Genomic DNA, 22,060 nt, shown 5'->3' with positions numbered 1-22,060 from the left:
TTTTTTTTTTTAGCTTAACATTAGGGTTAAAAGAGTTAAAAATATTAATCTCTTTTTTTTTTTATCTTTTTGTTTTGATTTAAATTTTCAGATGTTGGAAAGCCACTCCAGGCAGACTATCTTAAAAATCTACATTTTTGTCAGCTTAAGAGATTGTGCTTGTATTTTCCTGACCTGCTATTAGCAAAAGACATGAACCCGAAAGAGATATGAAACTGCAATCTCCCTCTTAGAGAGAGTGGCAGCACCATCAGATAACTTATCAACCTCAAATCATCTGCACAAGCCAAACCTGTATTTCAAGACTGTTTTATGTGAGAAATTAGCAAATTATTTAAATACCCTGCAAAATCACAGGAATTTTATTAATCATTATTGTAAATGAGGAAAGTGGATTTTTTTTCTTGATACTAAACTCTTTAAAAATAAAAGTTCACAATTTTACAACACTGTAGAAGAACCATTTTTAGTTCCCCAAAGAACTTTCAGTGACCAGAAAGAAAAAAAGAAATTCTTGCCATAAATAACACTTTCATTTTTCCACTATCACTCTTAAAAATAAAGGTTCTTTATTGGCATGTGGTTCCATCAAGAATACTACAGTATATGGCTAGTAGGGAAGTATTCGATTTCAGCAATATATATATTTTGGTAAGTTCATGGTTTTTTACATAAATTTCCACAATATTTAAGATCCTTAATTAAACATTAAAAAGCTCAAGAAAATACAGAACATTTTATGTAAAATTACAGCAATTTTATTTTATTTTGAATAAAGGAAAATTACTGTAATTGTAGGCTATGTGTTGGTTATTTTCTGTCATTTTACGGGTTTTTTCGGCACCCCAGCTGCCGGAATATATCAGTTTTTTACGGGGATTTAAAAATGTAAAAAAATACTGTATTTTTTGCCTACGTGTTGGATGTTGGTTATTTTCCGGGGTTTTTCCCGGGGATTACGGGGTGTGTATTCGATGGACACTTTACTACCACATCCGTGTTTTTCGAATACTATCGCTGCGTCCTACGCAAAGTCCAAATAGATAGTCCGAACTATGTGTCAAACAGTAAAAACAATAACCCTGAAAACAGTAGCCTCTGTGACAAAAGAAGTGTCCGAATTCATAGGCTACTCATAAAATAGTAGGCAAAAAGTACCCGGATGACCTACTACTTCCGCCGAGATTCTGAAGTGTGTATTCGATGGACACTTTAGCATATTTCCCATGAGGCCACGGGAGAGGATTTAAATGAATGGCAGTGATGCGACGCTGGTAGGTCACATGATAATGACAGCATGGTGAATGTAGTCTAGTCACATTCATACTATATAGAACATAATTTGTAGCTGTTGTGAAGTTATTCAAAATTATACCTACTCAAGGGAGTATGCGATTTTGGACGCAGCCATAGAACAGTAGGCGAAAAGTGGATGACCTACTTCTACTGATAATAACAACATGGCAGATGTACAGTAGAACATCCGGATTATATTCATACTACACACACTCATAGATAGAACATACTTTTTAACGGTCGTGAAGTAAGTTCAAATTCAAATGTAGTACCTACCCAGACAGTACGTGATTTTGGACGCAGAACATACTCTTTTTGCGTGCTGTTTTTTGCTATGTAGGGAAGTATCCGATTTTCGAGAGACTTCTGCATTACATAATATGCATAATGCTCATGGCAAATAGATATAAGATAATACAGATAATGATATAGGATAAGATTACATTCCAATATCTCTGTTTTCTGTTGGGTAAACCAACCTGTCATGGATCTATAAGCCCCCACAACCCCTAGGAGATATGGAGGAGTAACTTCTACACCTGCAGAATGCCCTCCATCCATCTCACTGTCTCTCTCAACCCCATGCAAAAGATGTTTGCATTCTTTGCCGGTCAGTAAGCGTATCTTACCTGTGTGTTAACTGTCAGCTTTGTAATTATGGGATTTGAAGCTTCCAGCACAAGGTTTGTTGGCCTAGGGACAGACAGAGAAAGAGAGAGAGAGAGAGAAAGTGGCTGAGAGCACAGAAGCATTGACACAAGTGCCTTCTGGGGAATCGTTTGCAGCTTCAGTCAGCTAATACCATATCAAAGAACATGCGTTAGAGACCCGACAAATATGAAAACATTTCAACATTAGAAGTTTGGAATAATACCAACAAACATCTGAAATACTGAATGATCCATGATCAGCTTCATGATGGACTCCAAAAAACCCCACAAAAACACACATACACGACACAGCGTTCAAAGGTAGAATTTGAGAAGTCTTCCTGACTTCAAAACCATGCATGGACCATGACGGGAAGTCGGCAACTCATACCAAACATGTACACAGAGCGACATTCCAGCGCAGGACCTTCTCGTGTTGTTCACGTGTTACATTAGCCTCCCTGCTAAGGGTCAGCGCACCTCGCTGAGAGACGGCCTTTTCGAGACTCCGTGTCGGTTATTTTGTTTTCTGTTGCCGGTTTCGTCAGTTCTGTTTGATGGACTTGACTGAAAGACCACCATGTTTGTCCTTCACTGCATTCTGAGTTTTGAGGACCCGAGACGTTCCTATTAAAAAAGAGCAAAAGAGAGCAGCTATAGGTGGAGCTCAGTAAGTAGGCCAGGTTAAATATCATGAGTCATTCTTTAAAAAGAGAGAGAGAATAGAAGAAAGAAAGAGGGGTAGAAAAAATGTTGCAGGAGATCCAGAGTGGGCATGTTACGAGAGACATGTTGGTAAGAGATACGGTGTAGTTGGAGAAATGGACTAAAATGTCCAACGACATATTTCATCTGACAGCACCGAAACTCTTTGTATCTCAATGTAACTGCATTATCAAGGGAACAAATGTAATAGGATGTTTCTTTAACCATGGCCATGTTTGGCCTTATGGCTATTTTAGTGCGCGCGCACACACACACACACACACACACACACACACACACACACACACACACGTCTGGTTCACTATCTTTGATGGACTCTCCATAGACGTAATGGTTTTTATACTGTACAAACTGTATATTCTATCCCCTTACACTAACCCTACCCCTAAACCTACCCATCACACAAAACTTTCAGCATTTTTCCATTTTCAAATAATTAATTCCGTAAGATTTATGCTTGTTTCCTCATAGGGACCTCAATTTAGGTCCCCATGGTGACACGAGTCCCCATGAGTCAGTGTGCATTCAGTTTCCCCACCGGGAGAGAGAGACACATATTGCTATCTTTGTGGGGATTTTGTCCCCATTACGTAGGATTTAACAGGTCCACACACACACACACACACACACACACACACACACACACACACACACACACACACACACACACACACACACACACACACACACACACACACACACACACACACACACATTACTTAGCTATCTAAATAGGGACTCTTCATAGACTTAATGGTTTTTATACTGTACAAACTGTATATTCTTTCCCCTAACCCTACTCCTAAACCTACCCATCACACAAAACTTTCTGCATTTTCACATAAAAAAAAAAAGAACTTTATTTTTATACCAGATTTACAAATGAGGACACCTCTAAAGGGAAGTTTTGGAGATTTTGTCAGGTTCTGGTACAAATTTGGACCCAAAATATAGTAAAGTAGGCACACACACACACACACACACACACACACACACACATTCATTCATTATAACTCTAGTTTGTTTATTTAATTTACTAACATGTTTGATCTGAAACAATTCGACCATGCACATCAACGTAATGGGATGTTTATTCAATTACGGGCAATGTTTTAGCATATACAAACATAGGCTATATATTTTACTTTATTTTTATACCAGATTTACAAATGAGGGAAAGGGAAGTTTCCTACAGGGAAGTTTTGGAGATTTTGTCAGGTTCTGGTCATTTCTTGGTACAAATTTGGCCCAAAATATAGTAAAGTAGGCACACACACACACACACACACATACACACACACACACACACACACACACACACACACACATATTCATTTGTTTATACTAACATGTTTGATCTGAAACAATTCGACCATGCACATCAACGTAATGGGATGTTTATTCAATTACGGGCAATGTTTTAGCATATACAAACATAGGCTATATATAAAATTGTGTCATTTTTTATTAGTTTTTATTTGCACGCTGAATTTATATTTTTCTATTTTATTTTAAGTAACAATTTATTTATTTAGATAGACAGACTCTTGCTAAGGGTAATTTCCTAAATGCACACAATTAAACCATATTTTCTTTTTTAAAGCATATTTTGAATCTCAATTTGAAACTATGCAGAATATCATATTCTGTTTATAAGTGATATTTACCTTGATTTTTCTTCTTTTTAATATGCTCAGATATCTTGCTCACTCTATTTGGTAACCAAGTATATACTAACGTATACACAATATGTAAAAAAGTATATACAAACTGTTACTGGGGCAAGTTTGTTGTATGTGGTGGAAACGACACTACAACTGTGACATTTGTGTAAATATTTATTAAATAAATTATATTACAAATTATTTGTTTATTTTACTTAGATTCGCTTTAGCCCACTTTAGCTCATCATAGCTTTAAATGTTATTGGATTAATACTTTTATAATGTTTTTATAGTCAACATTGAAACTCTGGTTTGGGACAAGAGTAAAAAAAATACTAGGCACTTGAAAAGCATTATCTAGCCATTGTAAATGTGATCTTCATTAAACAAAAATAAGTTGTCAAAATCTACAATTAATCAACCCTCGGGACATAAATATTGAAGATATAACCATCAACTGAAGAATCAACCAAATCAGAACTAATCTGAACCCTGAGAAACGGTGTCCTCCTCAGTGTCAATGCTGGTTACGGCCCAGTATGTCAATATGAATAAAAGTATGATGCATAGGTGCTGTTAAGAGCGATTAGAGTGTCATTACTCATTGAAAGGCTAATCCATTACAGTTCTGTACAAACAGACCAAGTCACACCCTATTTATTGAAGGCCGAACACATTTACTTGTATGACTTTCATTGTAGCAAAACAGATATGTGTACGCTTGTCCACACACACCGAACAGATGTTCCTTTTCTTCCAATTGTGACCTCGACTACTTTTCGATCTGACCGTTTTAAACAATGGGAGGAAGTGCAACCTCATGTCTACAAGTCTGCTGCCACCAATTGGTTTACGTCTTATTGAAAAGAACAAATAAACATACACGAAAGGACCGTACAAACATTGTCTTAATTCATACTTCACCACAAACATGTCATTATGTCAGCAGAAACCCAAATGATACATGCAAGTCCACAATTCGCCTTTATTTACTTCAGTCACCAGATTTAGAGAACGCCGGGATTGAAACACAACAAACTGTGTCCTTTTGCCATGATTCTTAGAGGTTGTGAAATCACACAATTATGCTGGTTTGAATTAGCAGTTCTGACAAATGTTTGCAAAGCAAATTGGACTACTTGATTAAGAAACCACATCTATTATGGTCTCGGAGATTATAAATGTAGCACCCTAATACTCCTGATTATTATTGAGCAATAAATAGTAAAGTCACGGCAGTGAAAGAGATCCATCGCAATCACAGCAACTTGGAAGATTGCAAGTTCCTACATGTCTGCTGTGAATACTTCTGAGATCTCCTCTTTTCGTCCTTCACACTGTCAGTTTTTTTCTGAAGAAGCCAAGCAAATATAGACGTTCAAGGGAATAAATCTGATGTATACTTTTCGACTTTAATATGTTGAGTAATTGCAAATGTGATCTTCATTAAACAAAAAGAAGATGAAACACAAACCTTGAAGAAATAACCATCTGATGAAAAATCAACCAAATCTGAACGCTGGGAAGAGGCGTCCTCCCACATGCCGCCTTCTCTTTTCGTCCTTCACACTGTCATAATGCCATTTCTTTCAGAAGCCAAACAAATATAGACATTCAAGGTATTAAATGTGATCTCAACAAGTCTTTTCGACTTTAATATGTTGAGACATTGATATGTAAACAATTTCTGAATGTACACTTTTTTTTTTACTCTTTTTTTTATGTTTTCTTGGAAAAAGGAAACATTAAGGGAATGTTTTCTCTATTTTATCATTCATCATTCACTTTTGAATGCCATCTAAAAAGGTTAAAAAACATTAGAGTAACGTCCAACTAAAAATGTTTCTTAAAATGTACAATGAGTTGTGGTTGTAACATGGGGAGAGTTGTAACCACCAATTCCACCAATCAGGGATAAGCTATGAGTCATATGGATTTGAGTAATGATCAGTCACAGGAAGAGAGAGATTGTTTTGTATTGTTCTTTTGGATTTTGAAGCATATTGCATAACATGTGGCCATGTTTTTGCTTCTTTTTGTTACAACTTACCCCAGCATGTTACATGTTACATTGTAACAAAGCCACAACATGTATTTGACATCAACTCATACGGGCTGTGATGTCTGAATCGAGGTCTTTTGTAGTAAACAAACGTTGGGTACATTGTATAAAAGTTTGAGCACTCTTGCTCAAAAACTTAGTGAGTTACAGATGCTGAAACAAAAAGTGTTACAACCAAACCCAGTCTTAAATGTTCTTAAAGATAACTTTGATAAAAACTTTCTGTTAACGTTACTGGAAGAATGTATTTATCATAGGCCTAACTTAAGGAGAAACCCTTGTTCTGAGAACGTTCCCGGTTGGAGGCCTGCTTACACAAACCAAAGGATTCCCAGGACTGCGATGTTAGAGGCTGGTCACAAACTGTATATTTCCCAACAGAAACGAGCCGTTCCAAAAACCCAAGGAAAATGTAGGAGCAGAAACTAGCTTGGTTTTTATTTACAGCTGCGACGGCGAATGAATGGGATCTCATGCTCGAATAGAAACAAATTGTCAGTTTGATGGGAGACGCCACACTGGCTGCTCTGAGTAACACAGGCTCCCCGCTCGCAACATGTTTATCCAGTGGAAGGTCATGTGGTGTGCATCCCCAAATGAACAACATATAAATCTGAATAAAATTAATTGTATTATTGTTTGAATGACAATCTTTGTAAACGGTGCGCATACCAGCGGTCAGATGAACTCGAAGCAACCTTTCCTTTTATTTTAGCCTCTCTGGCACGGCCAAGGGAATGTTTAGACAAAAAAAAAGAGAGGAAATCTAGTCGTTCACATCCCACTCGAAGACGGTGGCTTCGCTGCGTCTTAATCACCGCTGTCTGTCGTAATCGAATATTTAGGTTACGGCCTTCCTCTCTCACCACATTACCAGCGGCGTAGGTCACACACATTACGGGCTAAACGCTCGGTAATTTGCGCACATGTATACAAACACACACCTGCGGGGTTAAGGCCATGAGGGAAAATACAGCTGTCTAATTTATTAGTCCCAAGAGGGGCTCTGTGGATTTCTCCTGGCCTGACTTCCGTCAGCGGGCTTCCAGACCAGACCTCCCTAACTCAGAGCTGTGGTGTGACAGGGAATGTCTGGTGCTGCAGTGCCTCGCCTCCCTCCTTTCCTCCCCCCCCCCAGTCTGAGGCAGAAACGGGGAAGGCTATCAGTCATAAGGCTGGGTCAGATGCACAATGGTTCCAGGCGAGGTCTCAAGGCCTGGCGCAACACACGGCACTGAAACCAGGAGCTGATAAGACTCACCTTCCGGGACCCAACAGGATCTGCACCTCCTCAGATATGTGTTGTGTTTATATGGAAGGTTTTCTGGGCCTGCTGAGAACCGTGTGAGGAAATTTCTTCCTGTTGGCCACTGCGAAGGAGTCCTGGGTACACTCTAAAAACATGATCATATTTATATGGTTAAAGAAAAACCTGATAATTGGTTTACGGTATAGTGGAAAACTTTGATAAAATGGGACAATTCAAATAAAATACACCACATAAAATCATAAAATACTGCTCAATTTACCGTTTTGCAAGTGAAAAAGAACGTCATCAAATAATTTACAGTGGAAAAACCGTACTTTGGCATTAGTTTTTTTTAAAGTTTTTTTATTTTTTATTGTCAGTTATATAGACCTTATGCGCCAGAGAAACGAGGGCGCCGCCATCTTTAGAAAATTGTCTTTTAACTTCCGTTTTTGCGGTCGCTCTGAATGGCATTGCTGTCCAGGAGTAATTAGCTTTTGAAGTGAATTTACTTAATGTAAAGTTAACTAAAGTTATCAAGAGGACTGTAATGTTTAAAGCAGATGACTTAACAAATGTCAGTCGACCGGGAAGATTTTAAAACGAGCCGTTCATTAATAAACGCAAAATTGCTGTGAAAATACAGACCGGAAGTCAAAAGACAACGAGCGCAGCGCTGAAAAGGGGCGGGGCTACATATGGTCTATAGGCTGCCGTTACACGTTTTATGTTCTTATGTTGTTAAATTAATGATCAATCTATTATTTTAGTGTCATGCGTTACATGATGACACCGTGAACAAGCTTGTGGAAAAGCTGAGCTTTGATTTTTTTACATTCGGTGTTCTCATTACCGTATTTGTTTTGTAAGTTGCCACTGTATCACAAAACAGATGTTAGTACTTGTCTAAGTTGGTTTATTAACATTCTATCAGTTAACGAAATATACCGTTTTTTTTGTTGTTTGTTTACTGTTAAAGTTATACTGTAATCCGTAAATCTAAAATGTTGCTGCCATAGCCTGCTTTGTACGGTAAAGGTCTGGCAACCACAGCTGCCTTTTTTATATAGGCCTACAGTAAATTCAACTTGATCTAATGGGAAAACGTATAGAAGTGGCGATTTCGTACGAATTCATACATCATACAAAACATGTATGACATAATTACCATAAATAAAGCCCTGAATGCTTTCGAATCATCTCGCGGTACTTTGATGTCATACACCGATCGGTCTGCACAGCGCCGCTTTAAGTCAAACACACTTTAAATATGCAGTGGTCAGGTGGTACAAGTCGTAGCTCTCAGAAAATTATGAGTTTACACGTTGTAATTACAAGTTCTACAAGCGCGTGATCGGCTTTTCACAGTTCAGAATATGATAATTACTACATGGCATGAACATCAACTTGTCCAAATGAGATCGTGGGCTACATGTTCTGAATTACCCATCAATTCGACAAAACCTAAAATATTTATGAGTTTTAAACACTGAGTTATATTCATATTTACAAAGCAGATATTCATCAAAACATATTCTCACTCGAGTCAGAACTCATAAACATGAATTCATATTTTATTCTCACAGACTTTGGATGTGAGCCTAAACACTCTCCTGCTGTTCACAGCATTCGCTGGATTTGAGTTTGCACAGAAAGCTGTGATGTCAATGAGCAGTTGATGGTCCGAAAAGACGCAGGCCCTTGACCCACTTCTGGTACCTCTACATCTAACCTCAGTCAGTGTCCAGATGAAGATGATCTATTGCCCTCTCCCTCCCTCTTCTGACCGCCTCACTGTCATGGTGCTCAGGCCTGGGTTTTGTTAGGTCCAGGAAACAGGCTCTTCCTTCATATAAACACAGGCTTATAATTTTTTTTTTAGGACTGGCATCGGCACGCAACCAGTATCTCAGTGGTTTGGGTACTAAGGCAGTATGTTTTATTTTTATTTTTATTTTTATTAAATACTAAAATTAAACTTTGATGCTATAAACACTGAAGCACCATAAAAATTTTGGAGGGTTGGGGAATTTAAGATGAATGCATGACAGCATTCAATTACTGGACAAAGATGTTTTATACAAGTATGCTGTGCCGCACTATAGCTGAAGGAATAGCCTACAATATAAATCATATTTGTACTCGAACATGGAAAGGGAAATTATAACCAAAATTAAACTCCAAGTGTGAACATAAAACTGACAACAAGTACAGCACAATAAACTGTAAGGGGCAGCAATATCTTGACAATAAATCGTTTACTTATATGCTAAGGAAATGTTTTTTGTTTGTTTTTACAGATAGAATAAACGAATGAATTTAATTTACAATGTCTGAACATTAAAAAAAAACATTTTTATATAATATCCTGCAAACAAGTAAATTGATCAAATGAATAGGCATGATAAGGAGATTATGAGATAGTGCTCCAAATAGTGAAATAAATAAAGTATCAGGTATGCACGTATGTAAACGTCATATATTTTATCATTTAAAAAGTCGTAAAAAATGTATCACCCAACCCATTAAGGCATGCGATATTGTAAAAAGTGAAAACGCAGTTGTTCTGATCTGACCCTCGAAATTACTTTCGTTGTAATGTATTGCAGTAATACTAATTAAAAATGTTGCACTTCATTTAGATGAATACGCAATTTAAGTGTGCGAAGCGAAGTTATAATATAATATAATATAATATAATATAATATAATATAATATAATATAATATAACATAACATAACATAATATAATATAATATAATATAATATAATATAATATAATATAATATAATATAATATAATATAAAAACAGATGCCAAGATTTTTCCAATCTAATACAGAAACGTTTAATTTAATTAATGCGCAATGAGGGTTGTAAAATCCCTTGATGTGGTGTTTGTTTATGTGTAATTGTTTTCGACCTCATTCTGTTTTATGATAATAATCTCACTGATGATTATAACATCACCACTGACTACAGACACAAGTCGGATAAACCAAACGGAAGCGTTTCCGTTATTGTTACTTTCCGATGTTGATATCATCAATATGTCTATCCATCAGGACACTGGAGACCCCAGAGGAGAGTCCTGTGCAGACATGCGCTCTTCACGGTCAGCTTGGCTTCTTGCTTGACTGAGACTCTCCTCATCCTAATGGTGCTATTAACCAGACAAAACACTCACACACTTTAGTCGTGTGTGGGGCAAAGATCAGATAAAAACACGCGACAACATCCAAATCCTGTGATCGGACACCATACAAAGCGCATGTACCTGCCTAAACCTGCCTAAACATCATTTTTAATCTTTATTTTATTTTTATTTTTTTTTTTGAAATCCGCGTTTTGTCATCTAAACATGACAAAAAAAAAATGATTTGGTGTTTGTCATTGTGTCAGCACTCAGCACACATGAAGATATCATGATGCATGGAAAGCATTTTGAAAACTGTGACGGATAAGTGCGGTGCAGATAAAAAAGCTTGAACTGATCTTTCTGAGGATGGGAATCTAAAGACTTTCATGAACCTTGCAATAAATCACAAATCCAAACAAAAAGTTAGGCCCTCTGCCTGCATTAGTCCACCAATAATTTAGCATGTGTCATACAGCCAACTGTCCTGTGCATGCTATTCAACAACAACTATAGTGTAAATCAGCAAGCAAGCATAAAATACTTATAGCAATAAATCAAGGCAATGATTAGAGACTGAATTACAGCAAATATTATGAAAATAATGTACCTTGCCATTCAGTTCTTAAAAGAAAAGCTAGAAGCCCACCACTCCGACTTTCCTCCTGAGCCATTAGTCTTGGGACGGGAGGACACAAAGCTGATCTAAACAGCACTGTTGATAGCTAACGGATGAGATAATCTCGTCTCTCTTTTCTTTTCTTTTCTCCTCTTCTTAGTCTCTGGCAGGCTTTTGTCTCTGGCGCCGGAGCAGAAGCTCAGAGAGACACCGTTGCGCATCATTGCGCCCTCAAACAGGTTTCCTGCGCACTCTCCTCACAATCATTAATCGATACGTAGGCCTATGGCTGGTAATACAGGATAGAAAAAATATATATAAAACGTAGGCCTACAATTTCCCTTTCTTATTATAAGGCGTAAAGGAAGCACTCGGGTCTCCAAAATTGCTGAGGATGAAGATTTTGAGAAGACGACAATTTTGTCATGTTTAAATCGGCCATCAACAAGATGGATTGGGGTGGAGGGGACATATGGTTATGTGTAATATTCCTTTTAGTGATTCTTCACACTAAAAATGCTGGGTTGTTTCATGGGCCAAATATGGAAAGCCCCAACCACTGGTTTACATTTCTAAATTTCATTTTGAAACCCAACGGTTGGGTTTGTCCGGTATTTGACCCAAACATGGGTTGAAACAACCCATCATTTTTTTAGAGTGATGAATGCGACAATTTTACGGAGACAATGTTTAATAAAGTAATAAAGTAATCAAAACCCAAAGGTAAATGTTTAATTATTTATTACAACCTTTGGAGAGGTGAAGAGAGAATTATGTTTTAGGACAAAATACATTTCAACGAGAATCAGTAATAATAATAATGATGTAGAAGATAAATCTAGAATCCACATCTGGAATCAAGATTAGATAAAAATTCTCGATTAACACAGAATCGACTTCTTTGAACTTAAAACTTGCGTCCCCCCCAAAAAAAGAGTCTGACCACTAAAGGAAATGCCCCCTTATTTATTTTTAGATAACTAGCCTATATGCTAAGGCCTCTCGCTCTCTCTCTCTCTCTCTCTCTCTCTCTCTCACACACATACATACACCATTTGTCTCTCACAGACAAACAAAGTTATGTTTAAATCCGCTTGCTTCTTAATTGTCAAAGGTCTGCAGCTGTTTTTGCTCCAGCTTGACTGTCTAATGGCACACAAGTGTGGTGCAGGTCAGATTCAAATGGGATAATAGCAAGAGCAGGATAAGCGTCCACTCCAGACAAAACTCACAGAATATGCGTTAATAACAAATAAGTAATACAAATAAGTTAATAGTTCTTTAATTATCATCAGCAACTTGGGTTCAGTCTCTTCTTACTATGAACCTTTTTTGGTGGTTATGTATTGAGGTAGGCTATGCTTCATTGGAAATTATATAACATAAAAGTCTTGATGTCATAATATAGGTTATTAGGATGAGTATTATGGGTTCTTTAAAGCACCTCTAGTTCTTTTCAGGTTATCCTACGGCATCAAGCTAAAACTCTTTTTGGTGCACATGTAAATCTTTATTATTAAGAGTGTTTGGTAAAGAAAACATCTTCAGTCTAAACATGGTCAAAGTTTTTGTTTTTTAAATTGTGCAGAACAGATGAATTTGCATTGAGTATAAAAGCATGACTGAATCACTTAACATGATTTACATTTCCATAAGGACCTTGCATGTGGGGGGGGGGATTTATTCTTGAGCTGTTTTCTATGTCAAGTCTACTCCATTCAAAATGATTCAAGACACACTGGAATTAGCCAGACACACTCTTATGAAATGGTTCCGATTAGAACCTAAATGGGTGTTCCATAAATAACATTTTCTAGTTTAGAAACCATAATCAATACTGATCTGAAAGGAAAAATAAACTATAATGTGATATAAATACTTTTTTAATCTCCAAAGAATCGTATAACAAACTCAAAATTGTTTAGGCTACAGTAAACAAAATGTTCATGATATGTTTTTTTCCCCCCAGAATTTAAGAACCGTTGAAGAACCTTTCTTTTTTAAAAGGATGCATAAATAATTACGCAGTAGCTATATCGAAAAAGTATCGTGTGACATTAGGGGCTGTTTTTCTGCTGGTATGAAAGTGTATAGGCTATGCGTTTCCTCTGTGGATTGTAGGAAGGATCATTACATCCCGCCCCGGTAACGTGACATCACCGGGCAGAAGAACTGCCTTGTGCTGCCGGACTCCAAGAAAACACACACACAACAGTTTCACGCCGACGAGTGGCGGTCCTCACCTCTCTTCATGCAAATCAAGCAGCCATGACACAATGGGAGATTAATCGACACGTTTAGGTATGTTTACTTGAAATTGTTGCTTATCTAAACAATTGTTCAACAGGGGCTTTGCTTCTCGAAGCTGCCGGTTGAATCAGGAATATAACATTGTAGATGTAATCCAACAGCGCCTGATGATGCTTCCGAGCCCGGCTACATCAACGCCGTTTTCTGTGAAGGATATACTGAAACTGGAGCAACAGTCTCGACACCTTCAATCTCTGCATCCGGAACTGCGGGACAGATTTCAGGCACCATCATCCTGTTTTCTCGGAGGTGGAGACAGCCCCGGCTTCTCTGAGAACGAGGAGAAGATGTCTTTTCTGAACTCTCTCTCCATGCAGGATAGTTTAGTGGAGAGCAGCCTTTCCCCGCCGATGTTCGTCCATCCGGGCCTGGGACACGTCGACACTAAACTTGAAGATGAACTTGAGGACCAAGAAACGAGTGGGTGATTTTGTGTTTTACAACTGACGAGAATGAATTAGAATTTTCGAAACTGCACGAGGAGTTCGAATTGCACGTGTCTCTGAATATTATAGGAAGACATTCTGAATAATTCAAAGCGTCAATGTAGCTATGTTTGTTGTTTAGTAGCCTACAATGTTGTTATTATTATTTTTGACAAATATTAAAAATGGCATGAATCATGCAGCTTTATCATAAATGATTATTTGTATTGACTAGCATTAAAATGCATAAAACAGGCCTATCAACCTTTCACAAAAATGGGACAAATAAGTTAAATTATAGTTTTGAAAAGGAAAAAAATTTAAGAAAAAAACTTTTTTTGTTTTATGATTGTATAAAAAGCTAATTTGAAACGTAGGCCTATTTTAATGCGTCTTCAATGCAAGTCAAAACAAATAACCTCGTTAAAGTGTCATTATATTCAAGTTAAACAATTATGATGAAGCTGTATGATTTATATAGCCTAATATTTAATGTGAATATTGCAATTTGGGAAATTTAGAATGATCGTATTATATTTTTCTTTTTGTTTACCCTGTCAAAGACATTGTATGCATAAATATAGGCCTATATATATATATATATGACATTGACTGACCACTTACAGTATTTATTGCACTATATGACTAATCTATTGACCGCTGCACATATTCATAATTTGCACTAACTCACGCACTCTCTCTAGTTGATTTTAAGGTAGTGATAAAGTTTTACTACGCTGTAAAAAAAAATAAAAAATTGTTGGTTTAACTTAAAAAAGTTACCTGGTTGCCTTAAAATGTTTAGTTCATTGAAAGAAAAAAAGAGTATACAATGAAGGAGATTGGTTTAATCAACAGAAACTCAACATATGTTATTTCAACCACATACATTATATTATCTAGGTTGATTTGACAAAAGAAAAAAATGTGATAACAAATCATGAAAATATATATTTTTTTACAGTGTATATGGACTGTATGTTACATATCTTGATAATATACTTTAAGTTTACTTTTATTGTACATTATTTTTGAAATAATGCACAGTCTGGGTGATTTTGTCTGTGAGTGACAGAGACTTTGTATAAAGGCAGACTCAGCTCGTGTAATGCGCAATAGATAGGCCTATATTTTTATGCGAGGAAATGCTTGTATGAATCACGTTAAATAAGAGTTAATCGGATTCGCTTTGGATCTTTGTTGTCTCCTGTTTTTCTAGAAAGCTGCGGTGCCATCCTCAGATCCCCGGAGTGCGAGGGCGAGGCGCACTCGGACACGGAGCGCGCTCAGCGGCAGAGGACGCGTCGGAAGCCGCGGGTGCTCTTCAGTCAGGCGCAGGTCTTTGAGCTCGAGCGGCGCTTCAAACAACAGCGCTATTTATCGGCTCCTGAGAGAGAACATTTGGCGAGTACCCTGAAACTGACATCGACGCAGGTCAAAATTTGGTTCCAGAACCGCAGATACAAATGCAAGCGACAGCGTCAAGACAAAACACTGGAAATGGCAGGACACCATCACCCGCCGCCGCCCAGGAGAGTGGCGGTGCCTGTCCTGGTCCGGGATGGCAAACCGTGTTTAACGGGATCGCAGAATTACAACGCCACGTACGCGGTGAACCCAGGCCCGTACACATATAACGGCTATTCGTCTTATAATAACGCCGCTTACACAAACCCTTACAGCTGTACATACCCAAGCCTTCCACCTCTCCCGGCTAACACATCCACTAACGCGCTGATGAGCATGAGTCTGAACAACCTCGGAACATATTCTCAACCTCAAACATCACAAGGGACCCCCGTGTCCGCGTGCCAAGGGACTCTGCAGGGGATTCGGGCATGGTAGTGCCATTGCAACCCAGCCGTCTGTAAATAAATGACAATTTTACAACATACACAAGTTAGCCATGTTTTATAGGCCTAGGGTCGTGTATAGTCTACCTTTTCAGTATAAACATGAGTGAATTTCTTTCCATGGTTGAACGAATGTTCATGAATATTCATTGCAATTTAGACCACCTATTTGGACAACATACTCCCTGAACATTCGCGGGTCTAACTTTTAGACTGGCACCATTGTATCCATACTCAGAGACATTTTGTTTTTTCATTCATTGCACTTATGAAAAGTTATTACCTAAGAAATGTTACGAATATTGACAATCCGGTGTGTGTGATGATTTTGTGCAAACCTACATTGAAAGAATAAAAACAGTAAACTTTATTTTTAAAAAGTCCTGCTAAAAATATTTACTAGGCCTATTTGAAACACGGATATATAAGAGTCTAGTTTTAAAGGACATTTAAGTTACAACATTTAATTTTGAAGAAGAGGGCGAGTGGTAGGCTAGAAAACAAAGACATAAAAATTAAGAAAAGTTATTTAAAAAAAAGTTTCAATAAGAGGTGTAGACAAAATTCTTAATACTGATATTCTCCGAATGGTAATATGAGCAATAACCTACTAACCAGTCAAAATGTTCTTGCAATATTAAATAGGCTATTCATTTAAAATGTTTCGTTCATGGTAAAATGTAGCCTATTTTAAACAAAACGACGTGTATGAAATACGTTTTATTTGAATATGAAATTAAAATATTATAATGCGCATTTCAAAAGTCTCAGAAACAAATCGTTATTTAAATAGCAATTGAATATGTTCGTATATTAACGAGAGACTCGGACGTTTCATAAATTAATACGCGCACAATTAAACCGATCAATTCACTTTTGTTCGACAGTTTTTCAAAGACAAAGGGTTCACAAAATAAACGACAATAACTTGATTTATAGAGAGCCAATGCACATAATAGCAGAGAATAAATCGTGCTGGTATAAAACTGATTTAAATCGATATTTCAATAACCTGACTTCAAGTCAGACAAGAAGATACAAGTTTATGTAGGTCTATTTTGATAAGCATGACTAACTGCATTTGAGGTATGACATATTTTGAGTAATAACAATTTCACAATAAATATGTGATCTGCAACTGGTTTCAAATATAACAAACAATGCTGGGATATTTGAATATATCATTTCCCACTCTCTCCGTCCTCCTCTTTCTTTCGTCGTCCTCCAATGGCGGGTCCCAATCTTCTCAAGTAAAGCCTGTCTGCAAAAGGAATTGCATGTTGTAATAGGATGCTGGTGAGTCTATAATGACACATCGTGTTTAATCACACTACAAGTTTATCTCGATAGATTTGAATCACTGCAACATTTTTACTTTAATGTTTTTTTGTTTGTTTTTTTACTTTAAAAAAAAAACTTTCAAATGTGCAATCTTAATTAAATCAATCCGAGTTATTAATGTTAATTAATTTTTTTTTTTTTTTTAAATGCTGCCTTAAATTTTTAAGTAGCCTAGCCTACAATCAACTTGGGGTTTTAAGTCATTTCAACTGAAATTACATTGACTTAAACAATGTGTTGAATCTTGTATAACTTAAAATTGATTAACTTTTTTTTGGTGAGTTAAAGCAATGTAAAACCATATTTTGTCAAAATTTATTGATCATATAATTTTTTGTAAAAACTGTTCATTTGGATGTTTCCACGGCGGCATGTCAGCATTAGTGCACTTAGCAATTTTAGCGTTGTGGAAACAGAAAGTTTGGGACTAAATTCGGCATCGATGCACAAGAAACAATATCAATAAACATCATTATAAGATCATACGGAAGTATAAAAAAAAAAAAATAAAAAAAACATTATTAAAGGACAACTAACAAATGATGTGGCGTGATTCATTGGAGTAACTGAATTTCAGTTCCTAATGCATCATTTTGATTTCGTATTAATAAACACAAAGCTTTGATGGAAACAAGTAGGCCTATATGTTCGGCCATTACGCATGGCGTAACTCGTTTATCCTTCAGTCCATTCACGGGTTCACCAGAGCTCCCACTCTAATAATGAAGATTAATAGAAAAGTAAACAGAGTCACCGGGGGTTTGTCTCTACTAATAGCAAGAATGAACAGCTCCCATTGGACATACCTGCTGTCAGGGTAAGTGGCCAGACACTTCAGTGTAAATACTCATGGCGACACAGCGGCGATGCCTCAGGATGAGCCGCTATTCAGAGTGCTGGACTACAGATATCAATCTATAGAAAGGATTTCTGGACGAATATCAGGAGAGGGTGTGGTTAGTTCCCCGAAACGGTGTGTCATAGGCCAAATATTAGATAGATGGTCAGATTTCATCTGTTGTTAAAATCAGCTATGGGTAACTCTGTTAGCTTGACCACATTTAAAATGTAAAATATTATGGTTACACTTTATTTTAAGACGTCTTTGTTATATTGTAATTATACATTCAAATACTGAGTAATATTAACTATAGGGTTTGTTTTGGTTCAGGGTTAGTTCCATGTAATATGCATAATTAATAGTTATTACTATTGTAACTAACAATGACACCGTAAAATAAAGTGTTACCAATATTATTATAGTCTAATAATATTAATAACCTAACAGTTTTATAATTCTGAACTTAATTCACTGTTATCCCAGCTAACAAAAACATGTTCTAAGAACGTTTTGCTCAAATGTTTCTGAATGTTCTCTCAACGCGCAAACGCCAAGATTCTTTTTTTTTTTTTTTTGGAATGAAACGTTAAGGGAATATTCCATTTTGCAAGCATTATGGGATTGTTATTTTTGAATGTTCTCTCAACATTCTAAAAAAAAAGTAACATTTAACGTCCATCTAAAACGTTTGAGGAAAAACGTTGCATGGACAGTGTAGCTAGGCTATGTTTTGTTTTTGAGAACATTATTAAAGAGATAACTTTGAAGAAACGTTCTATTAACGTTACTGGAAACACGTTTGTTCGTAACTTTGAGAGAACCTTGCTAGAACGTTATAGCACAGTTCTGAGAATGTTCCCTTTTCCAACAACAGAAATCTTACCTAAAATGATAAGACTTCCTAAATCAGCTATTAATGGGGGAAAATATCTATATGGACTGTAGATAGATAAGAAAAGGAAGGAAAAGCTGATTTAGAGCACAAACATTATTTTAAGAGAACACGAGGTCAAAGCTATAAGGCCAATGGATCCATCTTCTGAACTGCAAACCAGGCAAACAAATGATTGTATGGAGGACATAAAGGAGAGATAGGCTAAAGTAAATAAGCCGCGTGAAATTTAAAAGACATTAAAGTGATGACAATTAGCATATTAACATTGAAACCAATGGTTAAATTGAAATAAAAGTGGAAAAGGGTGAGTGTGTGGCGAACAGCAGCATAAGCGTAAATCACAGCATTTTAATGTTGTGATCTCACACTGATCTCAAACATCACAACTTTAACCATAAATAATGAACAACTCATATATGCGTTTATGGGGAGGAAATGCATTTGCAGATAAAGGATTATAATAGGTCTTGATTTAGTCAAAAATCTCTTGTGTGATAAATGCCATATCTTACGAGAAATCCGCAAAGGTTGAGTACCACAGCTTTGAGTGTTATCCTATATGTAATTTAAACTGTCAGCACCTTTACACTGGGTGTTACAGGGTGAAAAGCGCCCCCTGCTGGTCACGTCACTTCCGATCTCCCATCCAAACACACTTTTTGTTGGTCAATGTTAAATATTTACACAAAATACAAGAAAGTTTAGAAATAAAGACGAGGTAGTCCTACCTGTCATGATTGTAATTGTTTATTTAGGGTCCTGGTAATATGATGAATGTGAAAGCTGACCTTTTGTCACTTATTTGACCATAAATTAATTGTATTCTTCAGAAACATCTGAATAAGTAGAAAAATAAACTTGGCCACTGAATCTGATGTGCAACCCCCGGATGATTTTTCTGTGTAACTGACCTGGTGAATAATAATGTTTCTTCAGAGTTAAAAACACTTACAACATTTCAGACCTCCCAATATGGCGATATAGCTTAGTCAACATAAACAAAAGCAGAGTAATATTTATTTGGTTGCCCGAGGTGGAAGTGCAAACAAAAGAATAGCATCCTGTTAAAAGTTGTTTTAAACACGAACCACTTACAAGATCTGGCTTAGTTTGGTTTGGAGCTATTAGACATTAAACCAAATATATACAAGCGCCACAAGTTTTTGTCATATTTCTGTCTTAAAGAATTAACTTTTAGGGTAGGTGATTTGTTCCAGAAACATTTTTGTTATGCTGGTGGAAAGACTCTTTGCATAGCCTATCTGATAGAAATCACTAAATTAAGTGGTCTAAATGTATTTATATGTGCCTGTGGAAGGCATAGGACAGTAAAATGTTCGTCCAATCATTTCATTCGGCCCGAATGCAATGATATGATGTCCTGCCTGCCTGTCAACCTACCCAGCTAACACAGTACCTTGTGACGACGTTGTCAGTTAGTTGTCATTTGGTCAGCGAGACATTACTTTATGACAACGTTGTATATATAGCCTAACATATTGTCATACCTCTGCGCGCTCTGCCTTACTCGTGACATCACACTTCATCAGCACAAGCACCAAAACAGCCAGCCACCTTTTACAATTTCTCCTGAACCAAAACAAGCTTATGCTGCCTTCGCGCCAACTGTAATTTGAAAGAGATGAAAACCCGTGATGTTATACTCTGAGCATTTCGTGACTCGAATTTATGTTTCAATGGAAATACTATCAACGCCGAAATGAATCTGCAGCAGTCAGGTGGTACAGGTCTTTAAGTTGTTTATGTTCATTATTATTGTAATGTCATGTGCTTTGAGACATGAGGTAGGCTAGTTTAACGCCATCTCTCGTGACGCTTTTGTTTGCTCCCAGCACACGCATTTACAGTCAAAGCAAAAAAATATTCAAACACCAGATATCATTTTTGATGGTTTTTTTTTGTTTTTTTTTACTAGTGGGTACAGGACGCTATAGCAACACTGTAAAAAAAAAAATTACATCCCCAAGTGAAACATTTCTAGTGACTGATAACATCTACATTTTTCAATTAGTCTGACGTATTATTTCTCATTGAGCCAATGTTAACAGACTATTGCAACAAGAATTGCACTTGGGCCAATTTAAAAATTTAGATGTGACCAGACACTAGACAATTTTGACTTGGAGAGGTTAGACATTTTTTACAGTGAAAATAAAGTAAACTGTGACATATTATACTCAAACATTCGTCATACAGTGGACTACCAGACAAAAAGTATAAAATATTGGGACCAAAAATGATTCAGACACTTTGAACTGACCATGTTTCGACCTTTTTACACCACAGACTTAACAAAATTAAGCATTTGTTGACCTAAATTGGTATTGTCTAATTGTGTACTTGAATTTAACATGCTATGTCACCTTTTTATTGCAAGCATAACATATGTTGTCACAAAGGATTTTTTAAATAAAAAAGCTGTGGCGTTTTTGGAATGCAGGGAAATCCGTCTCTTGCAGCTGGTTTCTATGGTCAACCAGATATTCAAACTCACAGACAGCAGAAGAACACCAGCTGGCCACATGGAGGCGCTACAATCGTAGGCCTATTTCATGAACACTAACGGGAGAACAATAGCTTTGAAAATCATTTATAACAAACTGAGATTTACCTTAATTTCATACAGAATCGAAATACGCACATTCATAGGAATTTTGCTGTAAACTAGACCTAATTTTCTATTCTCTGTAACTCATTATAAACCCTGCCAGGAACCGAGAGAGATTTCACAAATCTTGCATTAGTTAAAAAAATATGAATAAAAAAAATAAAATAAAAATACAGGTAGCCTATAAAGAGCGTTTTCGAGAAAGACTAATCGAAACCCACATTTTGTGCTTTACAAATTAGAATTTACGAAAAATAAGCATTCAGAGCAATAAAAAAAAAAAAAAAAAAAAAAAACATATTCTTGAATTCAAGATAGGTAAAATTCCACTGCCAATAAAGCAATTTTATAAAATAAATTACGTTTC

The 22,060-nt window shown here is 36.6% G+C and overlaps 1 protein-coding gene across 1 annotated transcript; it reads left to right on the top strand.

The window, feature by feature from the left end:
- Positions 1–13,549: 13,549 nt before the first annotated feature.
- Positions 13,550–16,357, top strand: nkx2.3 (NK2 homeobox 3). Its single transcript, XM_082154213.1, has 3 exons — positions 13,550–13,700; positions 13,811–14,129; positions 15,354–16,357. Exons 2-3 carry the CDS (start codon positions 13,817–13,819, stop codon positions 15,977–15,979), a joined length of 939 nt encoding a protein of 312 aa, XP_082010339.1. The 5' UTR covers positions 13,550–13,700; positions 13,811–13,816; the 3' UTR covers positions 15,980–16,357.
- Positions 16,358–22,060: the final 5,703 nt, after the last annotated feature.

This window comes from Leuciscus leuciscus (genome assembly GCF_965113295.1).
Source record: "Leuciscus leuciscus genome assembly, chromosome: 22".
NCBI classification, from domain to species: domain Eukaryota; kingdom Metazoa; phylum Chordata; class Actinopteri; order Cypriniformes; family Leuciscidae; genus Leuciscus; species Leuciscus leuciscus.
Note: the sequence above shows the minus strand (reverse complement) of the source record. Positions and strands in the feature narration are given on the sequence as shown.